General features: G+C 39.5%; 1 protein-coding gene across 1 annotated transcript in view; it reads right to left on the reverse strand.

Moving 5' to 3' along the window:
- Positions 1-5428: 5428 nt before the first annotated feature.
- Pak5 (p21 (RAC1) activated kinase 5) overlaps positions 5429-17549 on the reverse strand; it is a 97095-nt gene continuing 84974 nt past the window's right edge. The window contains exons 6-8 of the mRNA XM_052181492.1: positions 10044-10169; positions 8221-8355; positions 5429-5584 (exon numbers count right to left, since the gene is read on the reverse strand). Coding sequence (XP_052037452.1) covers positions 5429-5584; positions 8221-8355; positions 10044-10169 — 417 coding nt within the window. The remainder of the gene's footprint in view (positions 5585-8220; positions 8356-10043; positions 10170-17549) is intronic.

The raw sequence follows: 17549 nt of genomic DNA on the forward strand, positions 1-17549 counted from the left end.
TCAGGGCAGAAACCACAGAACTGCTGCTGCCAAGAAGTGATAGCATCCCATACCACACAGGGAAAATGTGGGTGTCCCTTCTTGCCAGTGTTGTTGGCCACTAGACTATGAGGAAGCAGAGTTGACAAACAGGGTTTTAGACTGCCCATGAGTAGGAGCAGTAGTAACCGCCCACGGTTACACTCGAACAGGTTTCCCTGGAAGGAGATCTGGGGATAGGGAGTGGGATGACAAGAGAAACATGAAACCAAGACGAATTTCCTGCTCAAGGCTCAAAGTTTAGTAGGGGTCTCAAAATATTTATAGGCGGGACACAACCCTTCCCCAAATTCCAAGATGTGTTCTGGGAACTGGTCTGGCTGTTTATTGGGCATTGGCTCCACCTATCGGGCTGCTTGGTGGGCCACCTGATTCATTCAGGAATTCGTAGACCTGGAGGAACAATGAACTTCACCTTTACTCTGAGAGCTCCACCCTAGGTGGAACAGGCTCCTGGCTAGCACAGGAATCCCTACTCAAAGGCTGAGAAAGAAACATCATCTTGATCAATGTCAAGTTGTGCCAGGTGGCATAGCACCCCAATACTGCTCTCTTCAGGCAGTAAAAATGACACATGCAGACTAGTTTGGGGGACAGATGAACTTTATTCGGAGTGAATCAAGAGCTATGTAGTTTTGGTAGAAGGTAGTAGGAATATCCAGGGTAGGTAAAGAGTCATTGGCTGAAAGCTAAGGTACTGAGATGCCTTATTAGCATGGAAAGGCATTCCAGTGAATCATGGGTGCTTGCTGGACAGGTTCTTATTAGGAGAAAGGAAGCTGAGCCTATAATCTCACTAAGACTAGGTGACATTCTACAGGTAAAGGGTACCTGAGTTCTATGATTTCCAGACAAGGTCAGAAAAGGAGAAGCCTTGCTGGTAAAGGGACTTCGCCAACTTGCACTGAACTCAGGAAAATGGTAGACTTCATCCTTAATTAGGAGGGCAACAGGAAAGGTAATCATAATGGGATTACCCTTATGGGTGCTTCACCTTTATTTGGACCAGCCAGCCTCGATTGCATGTCTTATTACCCGTCACAGAAGTCAGTCAACTGCTTTCCTAATCCTGTTGGTTCTTGTTTGGGTGTTCATCATGTTGCCTGACTTTTCCTGGGGAGAAGTGAACAAATAAATATCTATTTGCTTCAGACATGGACCTGACTGCAGACAAAAGCAATTCTACCAACTGTGTCTTCAGGAAATGGTGAGTTTATCTCAGACAGGGCCTCACCAAAAAGCTCCTCCTAGTATTGGTACTGACACACAAAAGGAATTCTCGTTCCTTGGTCTAGTTGTGGAAGACAATGGTTTCCTCTTCCTCAGTACTGTTTGCTCCTTGCATAGCAGTAGGGAGGAGACTCCTGAGTCTTGTACGTCTTATGAGTTTCTTGTGTCTTATAAACTTCCATTCTTACTTCAAGAAAGAATGTTTCGATTGAAGAAAAATGTTACATTTTATTTGCTTTTCTCTGAATCTTCATTCTGGTAGAAAGTTTTCAGGCTCACTATACAAGCAAATAATTTGTGTTTAAATGTTTGTTTTAGGGTTTCCTTTTGGTGTAACCCACACTCGAATAATGAAATCTGAAAATGAAAACATAAATCAACATGCTCATAACGATAGTCTTCCTTGTATATTCATTCTATTTATGCTGCGTTATGTCTGTTTCACTAGATTTTTCCTGTTTATATATTTGATATCTAATCCAGATACAATCTGTCTATCTCTGAAATCTCATTATCTATTTCTTTGATTAAATTGACCAATGAGTCTGACACTGATATGTTAGCTTCCTGAAATGATTTATGTTTTATTTTATTTTATTTTATTTTATTTTACTTTACTTTTTAGTAATTGCCAGTGAATATTCTTCTGGGTGGGTAACAGGAACCAACCATAATTGTATCTGAGTCCATTTACCTACTATAGCTTTCAAAGACTCAATTTCATGTCAATTCAAACCCAACATATCTTGCTTTGAACTGGGTGACTTTGTATGAGAGAAAAAAAAAGAGCAACAGGAGGCATGGCAGGGTATACAATATGAAATTCTAATCTCTCTTTTTCCTACATCTTTTCCACGTCATGGAGTTTCAGACTGTGACATGGCCAGTCTATGGGGATTTGTAGGGAGGCAACCTTCTGCTCATATGTCAAACATGAGATTACCAAAACGCATTGTGGTTCTGCCTGAAGGTTTTAGCTCCTGTTGTTTACAAGTGATGCTATGTAGATGATACACTTGTTTAGGGTTAAGTTTCAGTGTCTCCCTGACCTCTTTCCTTACAGAAAAGAAGACTTTCTCTAAAGTTATCTCCAATGCATATTGTGGTTATACATCTTCAAAAAATCACTTACATTTGTGTGTGTGTGTGTGTGTGTGTGTGTGTCTATGTGTGTGTGTGCACATACACGTAAGCATGCACACATGTGCTTGTGAGTGCACACCATGGCACCACAGCATGCATGTGGAGGTCAGAGGACACCTTACCAGAGTCAGTTCTCTCTTTCTACCATTTGGTTCCAGATATGCCCCTCAGGTCATCAGTCCTGGTGGCAAGTGTCCTGACTACTGGGTCATCTCTCTGGTCTTCGTTACATTTTAAGAGTAGTTTAACATGGTCCTTAATTCTTCTCCGTGCTCCACCAGACACAGCCAAGAAAACATAGTGCCTCTTCCCTTCGCAGCAAAGCCCAAGGGCTTGTCCGGATGGTTGCTGCCATCTTTCTCTTTCTTGACATACAATGAACTTGTGCAGCCTCATCTTTCTGTCTCAGGTCATTTCATGAAGGTCACTTCTAAAATTTCTAGACAAGAAGTAGGCTCTTTGACACAAACATTTTTCTTCAACTTCAAGGACTCAATGTAGTGATGAAAAGACTGAATTACATTCCAGAGTAAGAGAGCTCCTTCTCTAGCTAAGACTTTTTAGTGAACTTCATTGGTAAAATGCTTCAAATCAGCTCAACTTCCCTTGAGATAAGATGGAGGTCCTTAGCTCTCCACTTGAAACCAGGTTTTCCTTGAACCTGTTTTTTTCAGAATTTAATATTCTTTTCTTAGTAGAGTATCTATATTGCATTCTTGCACAATTGGTAATTTGGGGGGGGGGTAGGAATGTTTATCTTCAGTTTGAAACATCATGATAACCATATAACATATGATAACCATGATGACATCTATAAACCAATTTGTTTGTTCCCCTGAGATCATACACATACCACGCCTATTTACTCAATAAGACAAACTCAGAACACAAGTCTCTCCAATCGCACGGTGGGAAAAAGGCAAACACTTACTTTATTTGTGGTGCAGCTTCTGCCAATGCTCACTGCTCACAGATTCCTTTAAGCTATAGTAACATTTAGTAAACTCATCAAATACTGTAAAAAATGCCCAATGATAAGAAAATTACAGAAAAAAAATTCATTACACTGTCGGAAGTTGTATGAGTCCAAAATCTCTTGTTTCTGCAGATTTTGCAATGAATTTTTAAATGTTGATTCTGGTTTAAAATGCTTCTGATAGACTCTTCTTTCCTCTCCTACATAGTCCTGGCTGAATTATGACACTGTTTTGTGACATTTTAGGATTGACATTTTGGGAATTGAGATTTGCTCTTATTCTTACATATTTATATCAAGACCTTACCAGTTTTCATAAAACATTGATCATCTGTGTTTTATAAAACAAAGTTATAGATTCTATTTACTGTAAAGCGTTTCCAGTTTGGGGAAAAACTGAACAGCTAATCAGCAGAAGGTCATTTTATGCCTTTTTTCCTTTTAAATTATAATAAATAATTATTAACCTATTAATTACAAAAAATTCTTAATTATGCTTAGAGCAACCAGAGTATCTTCACAAATATATTTTCATATTTGTTACAGTATGCAAAGTCATTAAGTAAAGCCTCTGGTTTTCCAGTTTGGTAACAAATGGCTTTTGTCTGATGCATAATTAATAGAAACTAATGATGACTATGTAGCGCTTCCAGAGTTTTAAAGGCAAATCTATATTGGCCTACAGTTAACATGCAAATTCATCCAACAAGCAACACAAAATGTATTGTAGTAGTCATTCACATTTACCAACATTCAGGAAGATCGAGACAGCAGCACAACTCTCCTTATGTCAGAAACACATTATAGCATGGTCACCACTGAAGTTACACCATACTTGGTAGAGTACCCCCTTGTTAATTCGTCCTCTATCATCCGTTCAGACTTTCAGCACAATACATGAATAACAGTGATAAATACTGTGGCATGAAGGTAAATACAGACAAGAGTTTGGTGTGCTAGCATACAGATTCTTAGAAACAGTGACGGACATAACCAAACAACTTGCCTTGTTCATTCTTCCTTTGTGAGCCCCGCATTTCCATGGTCTCACTGAAACATTCTACCTGGGGATCTGAGTTCAAAGGTCCCCGCACTTAAATTACTCCCTGGGAGGGAAATTTGGCCACTGAAGATGCCATTCCTATTTGAAGGTGGGCATCAAGGGAAATATCTTGTTCTACAAAAACATAGGGTGTTACCAGAATCCTTGAAGGAAAATGTAATTTTTCAAAACATTTAGCATTATCTCAAGGAATCGCTTGGCAATTCTGTGGCTCAAATTTTATTTCATTTTATTTGGTTGGGTAAGCGAAGTGTCCGCACCATCACCATCCCTCTTAACTCTCCTTCCACTACATAAGACACTTGTTAAGATAAGAAAGATATTCTGCTAAAGCTGACGGTGACTGAGGGTCATTTAGTATTCAAAGTTCCTAAAGAATCGTTGGTTCTCTGAAAGGGATAAAAAAGTAGGAAAGGCTTTGTTCAAACTCCTGCTAGTAAACAAGTATTACTTCAACCGAGACAATGGCTACGTGACATCAAAGTACTATAAATTATCAAAACTATCGTACAGAAAAGTTACAAATTCATTGCAAAATACATTACACTGCTACCATTAAGAAAAAAAGTGCTTTTTATTTTCTTTTCTTCCTTTCTTTATCTGTTTTTTTTTTGCCAGAAAAGTATTCTTTCAATATAGAAAATCCTATATGGTACCCTGCATGTGGCTAGGATATATCGTAACGGAGTTTGTACTGAGTCCTTCTGATTCACTGGAAGAAGGGCTGAAAATGTATAATAATGACTTATTAAAGCCATGCTCCAAATGACCATGCTAGCTGTCAGTGGAGAGATGCCTATTATTTAAGACACTAGAAGATGCCCTGGTCTGTTGAACCCTGCCGGTCAGGTCATCACACTGTCCCACCAATCAGCTGGTTTAGAATGCACAGGTCTTTGCATGTTCTATGGGTTTCCTCATTTTCTCCTGAATCATTTTTATGTCTTTGCCTAACTTTATATCTTATGCAAATCTTCTCAGTGATGTCTGTATTGTCTCATGAGGGGAACGATGCAAGATGGTGGACCTGCCAATTTTAAGAAGGGATGTCCAAGAAGTTCTTGAGCTGTGGCTCTTTGAGAGGGCTCCCTCACCAACATTAGATCTAGGAATCCTCGGAGCATGGAAGAAACCTGCGAAAAGAAATGGACATCATATTGAGGACTAATTCAGATGCCAAGCCCACTGTCCTGAAATGACACCCTAACTAACATCATTGATGACTTCAAAAATATAAAATTAAGGAAATAGATATGGAAGAAAAAAGATATGTCATCATTGTAATTGCTTTCAAAGTTTGAAATAAAGAGGGTAAAGGATAGAGGAACTATTTATTAAATAAAATAATGATGGCAGGAAATTACAGCAATTGTTGTGTCAGGATTATATAGGTACTGGTTGTATGTGTGACAAAGTCAACTAAGGCTATGAAATAGTGCTCAGTGGTACACCACTGCTTTCTTCACGAAATGAAATTCAATCATGTTGGTTGACACGGACATGTCCCTTTAATTTTTGTAAAGTTGACTTTTCTAACGTCTACCTTAGTTACTTGGAGATGAGAACCATTAAATGAATGTCCTAATTGACTTTAGCACATTTTGATGTTTGCTCGTTCTCTATCTCTATTGAGATCTAGAACATTTCTACCACTCTAAGAGGGTGCCTCAGGCTTCTTTTCTTGACATTACTTATAGCCTAACAAAAGGTAATGAGTGTCTTAGTGCTAATAGGATATGATAGTTTCTTTTAATTCTTGTATAGAATTATATATATACATATACATATATATATATATAATTATGCATGTATATAATATATGGGTGTAAAAAATATATATAAATATATATATATATACCCACCTATCTTACCTAGCCCTCATCTCCTTGCTGTGTTGCTGCAACATACAAGCCTTCTTCCCTGGCTTCAGGTCTTTGCATCTGATGCTCCTTCTGCCTAGGATGATGTTATTCCAGATGTTTGCATGGCTAGTGCCTTCTTTCCATTTGGCCCAGATAAATTTTTCTATAAATGGATTCCTTGTCTTTTCATGGGCAAGGAGCTCCTATCTTTAATCTTATACATTCTTTCTCTCTACAATCCTTTGTCTTTTTTATAGTATGCACTGATTTTTTTTTAATCCACTTGTGTAAATTTTATTACCTTCTCATTGGAAGGGAAATGAGGAAAGGGGATATATATATATATAGTTTTGTACAAGCACAGACATATAGGTACTGGTGGTATGTGTGACAAAGTCAACTAAAGCTATGACCATGTATATATATATGTATGTATATATAATATGTAAATACATTGTCTATTATAAATGTATTAAATATACATAAATATATACTGTTAATTTTCTGTGGCTTATTTTCACTCAGTGTTGCATTTATAAGATTCTTTCTTCATTTGTTTCACCATTTTTATTTTTGTGTAGCATTTGCTATCTAATTATTCCATAGATTATTTATTCTTTGGGAAACAAATCTGGGATTTTGCCAGCTATTAAACATTGGGAATAAATATATCTTTATGTATTCCATAGCACTCATTTCTACTGGGTGTGGGGTTGTTTTCACATAATTCATTTTTAGTTAAATTTTACTGGTCGATCTTAATCCAACCCAGCAAAAGTTTCAAACTCTCATTGATTTCTTATGGTTTCGTCTTTACTGCACTTCTGTACAAACAATTTTCTAAGGGGTGGGATGAAATGGGACCCTCTAACATTCCAAACTCCTCCCCTGAAAAAGGCAGCCTTGAGCTTTTTCTGTTATAAAGCAGATGGAAGGAGGTATGGTTAGGCTGGGCTTGACCTTGAAATGTCAAGTCTTCCAGAGAGCTGAGAGCTAGCAGGGTATATCTTGGAGCAACCTTGAGCCGCGGCTTAGTCCCAGTCGTAATGTCTTGGAACATGTGAAAGCCACACTTATTGGTCCTTGATATGAACGTGCCCTTCCTCTCCCTTCATGATCTAGTACCCACCTATCTCTCTGATAGGTGCCCTTCCTCTCCCTTCATGATCTAGTACCCACCTATCTCACCTAGCCCTCATCTCCTTGCTGTGTTGCTGCAACATATAAGCCTTCTTCCCTGGCTTCAGGTCTTTGCATCTGATGCTCCTTCTGCCTAGGATGATGTTATTCCAGATGTTTGCATGGCTAGTGCCTTCTTACCATTTGGCCCAGATAAATTTTTCTATAAATGGATTCCTTGTCTTTTCATGGGCAAGGAGCTCCTATCTTTAATCTTATACATTCTTTCCCTCTACAATCCTTTGTCTTTTTTATAGTATGCACTGATTTTTTTAATCCACTTGTGTACATTTTATTACCTTCTCATTGGAAGGGAAATGAGGAAAGGGGATAACATTTGAAATGTAAATAAAGAAAATATCTAATAAAAAATAAATGTTAAAATAAAAAGATGCAAGCCCTATAAAAGTCAAGAAATCTGAGGCTTGTGCTGCAATATCCCCAGTACTTAGATGTCCTCAGCAGGCACCAGTCACTCAGTGAGGATACACTAGCGTGTTCAAATCACCTCTTACTGTCCCATTGAGAGAAAAGCTGGTGACATCCCTTTTATAGATGAAAAACTTTGTAGTAGGAAGTGAGGAGTCACTTGCCCAGTAAAGGCACAGCAAAACAGATTTGAATCTATATGACTAAGTCCAAAACTTATGCCAAATTAGAGCCGGTGGGCTGCATATGACCACCTTTTAATGAACAGAAAGGCTGAAAGATCCACTGGCGAGTCTTACCTTGTGTAGGTCCTTAACTCTTGGAGGTAAACTGTCCCGGATCCTCCTCATGGCCTGCAGAGGAGGCTCATTGAAATAGGGGGGCTCACCATCAATCATCTCTATCACCATTATCCCGAGGGACCAGATATCCACCTGTTAGGCACAATCCATTAGCTATGTCAGGAATGGAGAACATTCTGGAATTCTGGTTGAAACCAGAAAACCTATACTTCAAACGTCATGGTACAGTTTTACATGCTGAATTATTTCACTCTTTTTGCTAATGTCATTTGTTTACATACTTCTTTTTAAAGGATTATTTGTGTGTGTGTGTGTGGGGGGGTGTATGCCTGCAGGTACGCAGATGCATGTGCCTGTGCATGTGCCTGTGTGCATGTGGTTTGCCCTCAGAGGGCAGAAGAGGATGTCAGATGATCTGGAACTGGAAGTACAGGTAGTTGAGAGCAGCCTAATGTAGGTATTGGTAGCTGAAACCAGGTCTTCTGCAGAAGCAGTGTGTTCTCTTAACTAGGGTAATCCATCTCCCTAGGCCCTGTGTGCTTTTCAAAGATGACTCTAGTTAAGTTCTTACCAGTTCACTAGAAATGAAATTTTACCATTCTCAAGTTTAGAGCTTTAATTTTTATCCTGTTAAAAATTCTCTGTTAACTGCTGACCAGGCCAGATTAAAAAAGAAAAGAAAAAAACCACAAACTTTTACATTATGAAAATAGAGAAGAGAGTTACATTTAAACATAAGAAATTGAGAAAACTCTTTGACTTGTTTAAAGCAAACTTCAAGAATCTACTTCATTCCACACAGAGTATACTTTCCTACTTTTTACAAATCTGAGTTTCACAGAATTCCTTCCCCACCCACTTTGGGGCTTACCTCTTCCACCATTTATTATTTTAAAGGAACCCACACAGAATCCTGCTTTGTAAGCTGTTTGCGGAGAGTACCAAGCAGTTCTGAGTAAGGAATGGGCAGGTCTGAGTGCGGGAAGCCAGGGCAGTGGCTCCTTAAAACCGTAGTCATCTCTTGCGATGCTCTTATTGCATTTTTATCCACCCTCTGCATCCTTCCTCTACTTCTTGCAATGACTGTCACTGAAGATTTATCTCTGGGGACCACCGTGAGAAAAATGAGCTGGGTCCTCATTCAGGATCACAGGAAGAAGAGCACGGGAACAGAACGTGGCTTCTTCTTGGTGCTACTCTTCAATCATCAATACAAGCCACTTGTCATTTCTGTCTAGAGCACAGTGCCCAGAAGCACTATGGGAGATCTCTGCTTGCCTCTGAGGGTCTGCTCACACTGTTCCCTGCCTAGAAAGCCTCTGATTAACCTGCCTTCATTTTCATATTCCAAGCCATACCCCATAATAGGCTTTCTTTCCTTTCTAGATGAAATAGAAATTAGGCTGTATTTTGAATGTTTCATTATACACACATGGTTTTCTATTATATTGCTATTATATACAAATATTACTTCCTAATGAAACTTTATGCACTTCTTTCCCCTTTATGAAGCATTCCACTTATATTTCCTTACAACCTGTCACTGGGTGTGGGACCAGCATTTTACTTACTCCATAATCCCCTGCTCACTTTCCTGTAAGACTCCAGAGAAAGCTATTGTGTAAAGACAGAGGCGATGCCCCCTGTGGGACCAGTGTTTCTTCTGTCACAGTCTACATTGAGCCAGTAGATGCCCAATGGTATGGGTCAATGGAGTCAGAAGTCCCTTAACTCCTGCACCCACTAATCAGAACCAACCACTGTGCTTCTGAGCAGATCTCAGAACCTACTGACCCCAATGACGGTTGCTGCCTCCTTACCTCTGTCCCATAAGGTAGCCTGGAAATCACTTCAGGTGCCATCCAGTATGGGGTACCCACCAGTGACTTCCTCTTAGGAACCTCTTTGGAAACTTGAGCACAGAAACCAAAGTCAGATAACTTTATCTAAGAGGGGGAGCAAAGCAGTAAAGAGATAATTAGAAAGCACTGCCCACTAAGAGTAGACAAACATACAAAGACCTGGAAAAGGGGACAAAGAGATTCATTCCCACTCATTACTGGGACTCAGAGATAGTAAAGAAGTTCCCAGAACCTTTCCTAGCAGTCTTGAACTCCTGCAACTTTTATCCCAAACAATATATATATTTTTTCAAACCCACAATGACACCACAGAAGACGCTTTTGTGTAAAAGATGTTCTCTGTAGAAATGTGATCCATGTTGCTGCAGTTCAGATTCTTGGTGTTGAACACATTTAGATCCTTATGGACCATGAGATCACTCAAATACCCATCATCTTTATCTGTATTTATGATAGTACAAGACCAATTGTCTAGATTGCTGAGTTAACTGCCAGCTTCCCCTTCTCCTCTTGCGTAGCTCCCTTGCCCATGGAAATCAAAGTTGCCAATGTGAACATCTATGCAGGTGTAAATCTAGGCATATAAATTGATATAAAGTCAGTACTCAGCTGTCAGACATTTAACGTGGTTAGCCCAAGGACTCAGTGTGTGCATATTATCTTATTTATCTTTGACATCATGAAAGTGCTCTGAAAATCCTTGCACAGAATACTGGTGCTCTTGAGACTACATTTCAGAACAGACTGCACTGTGAGACACCTGCTGATTTACAGATTCTAAATGCTCAGGACTCAGTTTATTGCTGGAAGGTACAGTTCCTAGTCATGACGACCTGCTCTGAACTCCAGACGGTCTTATAGAAGAAACATTAATAGACAACTTATCCCTGTTATTGACAATAGAAGCCAAGAAAGTGGGCACTTTGAGCACTGATTAGCAATGTTTAGAATGACCATCAGAAGTTAAGAATGCTATGGATCCAAGATAAACTCTGATTTTTGGGTACAAATTGTCTCTTGCTGTTCTTCATATTTTTCTGACTTCTCTCAGCTTCTCTCTTGTCTCTCCTTCTGCTACACACACCTTTCATATTAGGTGTGTTCTATCCCTTAGACTTCTGATTTCAGGGCTTACTTCTTTCTATCTATTTGTGGTATTCTTCCCTTCTCTATTTGAACTTGGTTTTGACTAGGAGTTTAGCTAGGCGGTACAGTATTTGTCTAAGTCAATAGACAATGACACCCCTGCTTTTTCAACTATAATCATATAGCTCTATTGGAATCTTTATAAAAATGTGTGTTTTGTGCATTTGTGTGTGTGTGTGTGTGTGTGTGTGTGTACACCTGCATGTACACATCTGTGTGTACATACCTGGATGTGCACAGTCATGGAGACCATAGGTCAGTGTGTGGTATGTTTCTTTACCTATTCCCTTCTTTCCAGTCAAAGGCTTTTAATGAATTTGGAGCTCCTTAATTGGTTAGAATCTTCCTGTCTCTGTTACCCAGTGCTAGGATAATAGGTATGTACAGCTATACATGGGGGTGCCGGGTATCTGAACACAGGTCCTCATTCTTGCACAGGCATGGTACATACTAAGCAATCTCCTCACCATCTAAAGCTTTTAAATCTATTTTAAAGTTTGATTTATTGTTAATTAAATTTGTGTGTGTGTGTGTGGCCTTAAAATATAATCTTTTTTGGAAATACTAGAATGAGGTCATATGTTTTACATTCTAGTTACCGTGTATTGTCAGCTTGAAACAACCAAGAGTCACCTGAGAAGATGGCCTTCCATGAGGAGTTGCCTTGACCAGATTGGCCTGTGCATACATCTGTGGGGAATTGCCTTGATTATTAGTTGATGCAGGGGGTCCCAGTCTACTGTGGTGGTAATATTTCTAAAAAGTGGTCCTGGTCTATGGAAGAAATATAGATAAAGCCAACGAGTGTGCAATAAGCAGTGTTCCCTCATGATTCTTGCCCCACTATACTTGTCTTGACTTTCTGCCTAGCTATCCCAATGATGGGTGAAGAACTACAAGAATGAGCCAAGGCAACAATTTCCTCCCTTAAGCTGCTTTTTGTCATAGACGTTATAGCAGCAGTTGCTCTGTTCCTATATTCCTTCATTCTCTGATGTACTGTGCCTCCCAGTCCTTTCTATATTTAATTTCCAACCTCCCCTATAAATGATAGTAGACTTCCAGACACTCTGTAGCATAAGTGTCTGCACAAACTACGGAGAGAAGACCTTTAAGTATCTTTGTTTCTATATCGACTAGTATCTAGAGTCTAGATAGATGATCACCATTTTTTAAGGTTAAGTCCCGAGGAAGGGCTGGATAAATCTAAGTGCCTTAAACAGTAGCTTTAGTCACCTACCATGAAAATATTACAATCTTTTAGATATACTCTTGGGTATCTTAGATAATTGGGTATTATCCCTGGCTATGCTTTGAAAAAGGAACCAGTGGTGTGGGTAGAAGTAGGTTTGTTCACATCACAGTTTGGATGTAATGTCCAGAAGTTTCTTCAAATCTTGGTGGGAGACTGGGAACATTTGTTGACAAGCCAAAAGAAAAGCTTTAAACACTTGGGGCTAAAACATTGATAACCTGCAGCGGTGCCCTCCTGCACAGCCCAGCCCTGTCTGGACCAATTATTTCCCAGAGGACACTGGGCTAGGTATAGGGAGAATTTAGATTGACCAAGGAAAAAACCAGAGAAGAATAAGAAGGTGGGTTTTACCTCCCTCTCCCCGTGGACCCACAAATCATATTCTTTATGATCCTGGAGGATACTGCAAAAAACATGGGAGGTAGAAGGCAAGAGTGTTTAAATCTAGAAGACTGATTTTTACTGATATCAGCTACACTTTGTAATAATCTGGTTCAATTTTGACTGACAGTGTTTAAATTATTCAAACACCTTAAATTTAATGGATTAAATTGAATAGAGAATTCAACAAAAAACCTAGCAAGTAGAACATTTTGCAGAAGTGTGGGTAGACTTTAGGACATTGTCTCTCTGTGCACACATATGTGTTTTGTGTGTGTTGGTGTAGTGTTAGTGGTTTCTAAAGCTTATAATTTCATTTTACTTAGAGAAGGAAGGCTATTCTGTTTCCTTATTATCACATAGATTGAAGATTAATGGTCACCATTATGGCAATACATTTCATTTGCCTACATATATCAGAAACTTGAATGACTAAGAAGGGACATTTTGAGCATGTGGGGACATGTACTTTTTAATCTCTTTATCTTATTGTGGGACACTCTTTGATGACAGGAAAAAACCCAAAACCCTTCAAAATCTGACATCCTAATAATTATTTCCCTGACAAAATGTGTATATTAAGGAATTGAAACTAGACGCTGGGCAGTTAGGCCCACTCCTCTCTTGTAGAAGTAGAAGTGCATTTGTATGACTTTTTTTTTTAACTCATCCAAGTACATAAAAGACAGTTTTCTAAAAAAGCATAATTTCATATAACATTTGTCCAAATAAATCTCAAGTAAATAATGAGAACTCAAGTAATAAGTATAATAAAGCACTGTGGGCCAAGTTTAGAAGCAAATCATACAGCTCTAAGCTGAGGATTGTTTTAGGTGGAATTGTATAGTGTAGCTATTCATAAACTACCCCATCGCCATAATGCAGTTATGCTAAAAAAACAAAACAAATCAAAAAAACCCCAAAAAAACAGGAGAAATCACATTGGCTTCAGGCAAGGGAGATGCAATATGTTATAGAACACACCAAGGAATCCAGAGTTCAGGGTTCATAGGGAGCTGTTCTCTTACCTACTATCCCAGCCATCTCCAACACATCGCATCAGGAAATGGGCTACAAAAAGATTCAAGGTAGAGGAATGCACAAAAGAGAGTCCATTCTAGAACAGTTGTAGATGAAAAGATGAATTATAAATATCCTATTCGGTAAATTGCATAAACCGGGGAATTGTATCTTTGCTTCATGTTTTGGGTTATGGCTCAAGTTGGCTTCCTTTGTGAATATTTCTTGGATGCTTCCTATGAGGCAATAGTACTTAAAGTATGTAACTTCAGCATTGTTTGGAAGTTTGTTAGTAATGAAGGTTCCTGGGTACCACTTAGCCTGATTAAATCATCACCCCAGAGGCAGGATCCAGGAAATTCATTTTATTTTTATGTTCTCTACTGGTATCCGATGCTCACTAAATTCTGAGAACTTCTGCCTTACTGCGAGCAATAGCAAGGGACAATAACAAAACCCTGAGATCGGAAATAGAAATAGCCAGTTTGATCATGGGGAAAGCAGCATTGCTTAAGGTCCATGTCATCAAACACCATCTCCAAGAGGAGAAGGAGGCGATCATAGACATTAACTCAGAGGGGCAGAGTCCTCATTTCTTCTCCTACCATTAGACAGAGCACAGAGTTGAAAGTTACTTTCCTAAAGCTTTATCACACTGTTAAAAGAAAGTTAGAAGCTTATTCTAGAACTTCCTGTGATACCTCCTATACTGAGACATCCTCCCTCTGAGAATGGACAGGAAGGGGGCATAGATGGAGATCAGGACAAGTTTCAGAGACAGTAAAGCTATTTCATATACCCAAATCTCTGTTTATTTAAAAATAACCTTTGTGTGATTACTTTTAAGCCATCTGTTAATTGTAACATGCTATTTAAGAGATAAAAATGTCAAAGGGAACAGAACTAATAATACCAATCCATTAAATGAGCAGTGGGAGATAATACACCAGGGTACATCCTTGGTGAGAAGACACTGGATTCGTGCTGAGTGTTAGTGACATTGTAGTGATGGGGTAGAGTGGAAATAAGACACTCATTGATGACCTGTGGTCATTTGTTCTTTATTCCTCTCTACAGTCATATAAGGGATGCACCTAGACTCTTTACATTATCTATAAAAACCACATTAGTTGGTGTTTTCCCCTGAACACACATCCCAAGGCAAGAATTGAGACAGGTCACTTATCTGAGGCATATTAGAAACCCTGGCAATGAAACGGATGAGTGTAACATGGAAAGAAAGAGCAGCTGATCAGGAATTAGCTACCAAGCAAGAGATCACTGTGGACAGCTAAGACATTACTCTGTCAAGGATCTCTGAGCGTCTCCAAAGAATAAGGCCGTCACAGTCATTCCACAAGGTAAGTCAGGGTACAGACACCACACTGCTAGGGTGTTTCAGGGCTGCTTATGGAGAAGGAGAATGGTACTTCTCTGCAAGTTCTATCTTGGCCTATCCAAGTAGACAGAGAAAACCCACCCCACCCCCAGGAAAGGGATGCAGGTAGGAAGATTTGAGAGTGTAGCTACTGATCAAGAAAGGTAGAATTTCACAAAACTCTGGGGGAGCTCTAGCAGGATGTGCTATGTGTGTGGGGGTCACACTTATTATGACATTTACATTACTGGTATGTATGGACTCATGCACAGTGCTGCCAGGCTGAGTTTTTTCCCCAAGGATTATGGATATTTGAAAGTTTATGGGAAAGATCCCAAGTTTTAACATGTGGGAATCACTTTACAGTTAAAAATGAAGAGACTGACCATAGTACCCACTTTTGTGCATGCCCTTTCAATGAATGGTCATGTGTATGAATTCTACTCCACTTTGGCAAAAGTCATTCACCTGTTGCCTACCGGCCTAAGTATCACACCATGCTATGTGATAAAGCTTGTTTCTTTCACTCCATCCATTTCTCTTTATGTTTATTTAATTTATGACTGTGAGGGAAGGGGTCACATATACTTGTGTGCAAGTGAGGAGGCCAGAGGTCAATCTCAGGTGTCTTACTTTAATGGTCCCCACTTAATTTTTAAAAACAGGATCCTTCATGGAACCTAGGGCTACCAGCTGGCCAGCAAACCCCTCAGATCCTCCTGTCTCCATTTCCAGTTCTGGGATTACAATGAGACATTACCACGCCTGGCTTTTTATGTGGGTTCTGGGGACCTGGGCTCAGATCTTCTTATTTGTGCAGCAAGCATTTTACCCACAGAACTATTTTCCCTGGTAAGGATCAATAAAATAGGCATTTTGCTTGTTACTTCTATATGTTTGTAGTGATATTCTTACATCCTAAATGTAAGAATTCATTCTTACCTTAATGAAGTAAGTACTTTTTTTGTGTTCATTCTCAGGATCTATATTTTCCTAGCACATAATAAGCGTTCAGAAAATAAATATGTGAACAAATCACCAAGACTAGGGACATTCTGTTCTTATAGGCGCTTCTGAGTACACAGAGGTATAGGGATGCTTGAGATACAACTTCTACCTTGAAGAAGATCAGCTGGGTGGTTTAATAATCTTGTATATTAAACGGAGTTAAAAATCTTTAATTAACTTGATTAAACAATGTCCTATGACTTTAGTCGCTACGAGTGACTTCAAATCTGATATGTTTCTAGAAAGAGAAGCTCTGTGACCAAGCTCCAAATGCAGGGAAAGAAGCATGGATTGAAATTGTTCTGCTTTTGTGTCTTCACATAGCATTCCTTAAGCTGATTCATGGATCACTGCCTTAGTACTCCATGCATTTTGTGTTCATGGGGACTTGTGTAGGTGCTTTCTGGATCATATGGGGGAGGATTCTCACCCTCTTCCTATACTTTTCCTATATAGACATATATTCTCTCTTTCATCCCTATGTAGTGATTTTGTCCTTTATATTATCAAGAGGAGCTGTTGAAATGTAGTGGGGACGGGTGGGCCGAGAGACTAAAGCACTTGTCCCATAAGTCTGTGAGCTATAGTGAGAGCCACACAACCCTTATAAATGCTGGGTAAGCATGATGGCCTCCCCATAATTACAACATGTGGAAGGTGGAATTATGGGGAATCCCGTAGGGCAAGCTGGTCAGCTAGACTAGTCATATCAGTGAGCTCTGGGTTCAATTAAGAGATCTTGCCTTGATGAAAGGGGAAAGCAGTTACGAAAGATTTCCAATCATTAGACTTATATACACACAAATACATTGGAACATGAAAGACACATTATAGGTACATGTGCATGCAGGAAAATAAGAGGGCAGGCTATTCTCCATCCCTTGAAACTGGGATTGGGTGAATGTGTGGCCTACTTTAGCTAAGAAGAGGTAAGGTGAGGGCTGCAGAGCATGTGTGCACTGCATATGTATCAGGGATTGCCCCCTTGACACTTTTAGGAACACTGTCACATGTGACATGTGAATTATTCAGGGCTACTCTACAAGGAGATGGGAGACACATGGCCCCATTAGCACCCTACCTGCACTGAAGACCAGCTAGCTACAAACAGGACAGAGACCATCCTCAGCTTGTGAGCAGCCTGAAGCTGATGGTCTCCATCACTTTTTTATAATTGGTTCAACATGGATTAGAGAAATAACCTCAGCCAGATGGATAATGCGCATGTCACATCAGAAGTTGGTGAAGAATGCTCAGAGAGCTGAGGCACGAGAAG

This window comes from Apodemus sylvaticus, chromosome 5, assembly GCF_947179515.1.
Source record: "Apodemus sylvaticus chromosome 5, mApoSyl1.1, whole genome shotgun sequence".
Taxonomy (NCBI): domain Eukaryota; kingdom Metazoa; phylum Chordata; class Mammalia; order Rodentia; family Muridae; genus Apodemus; species Apodemus sylvaticus.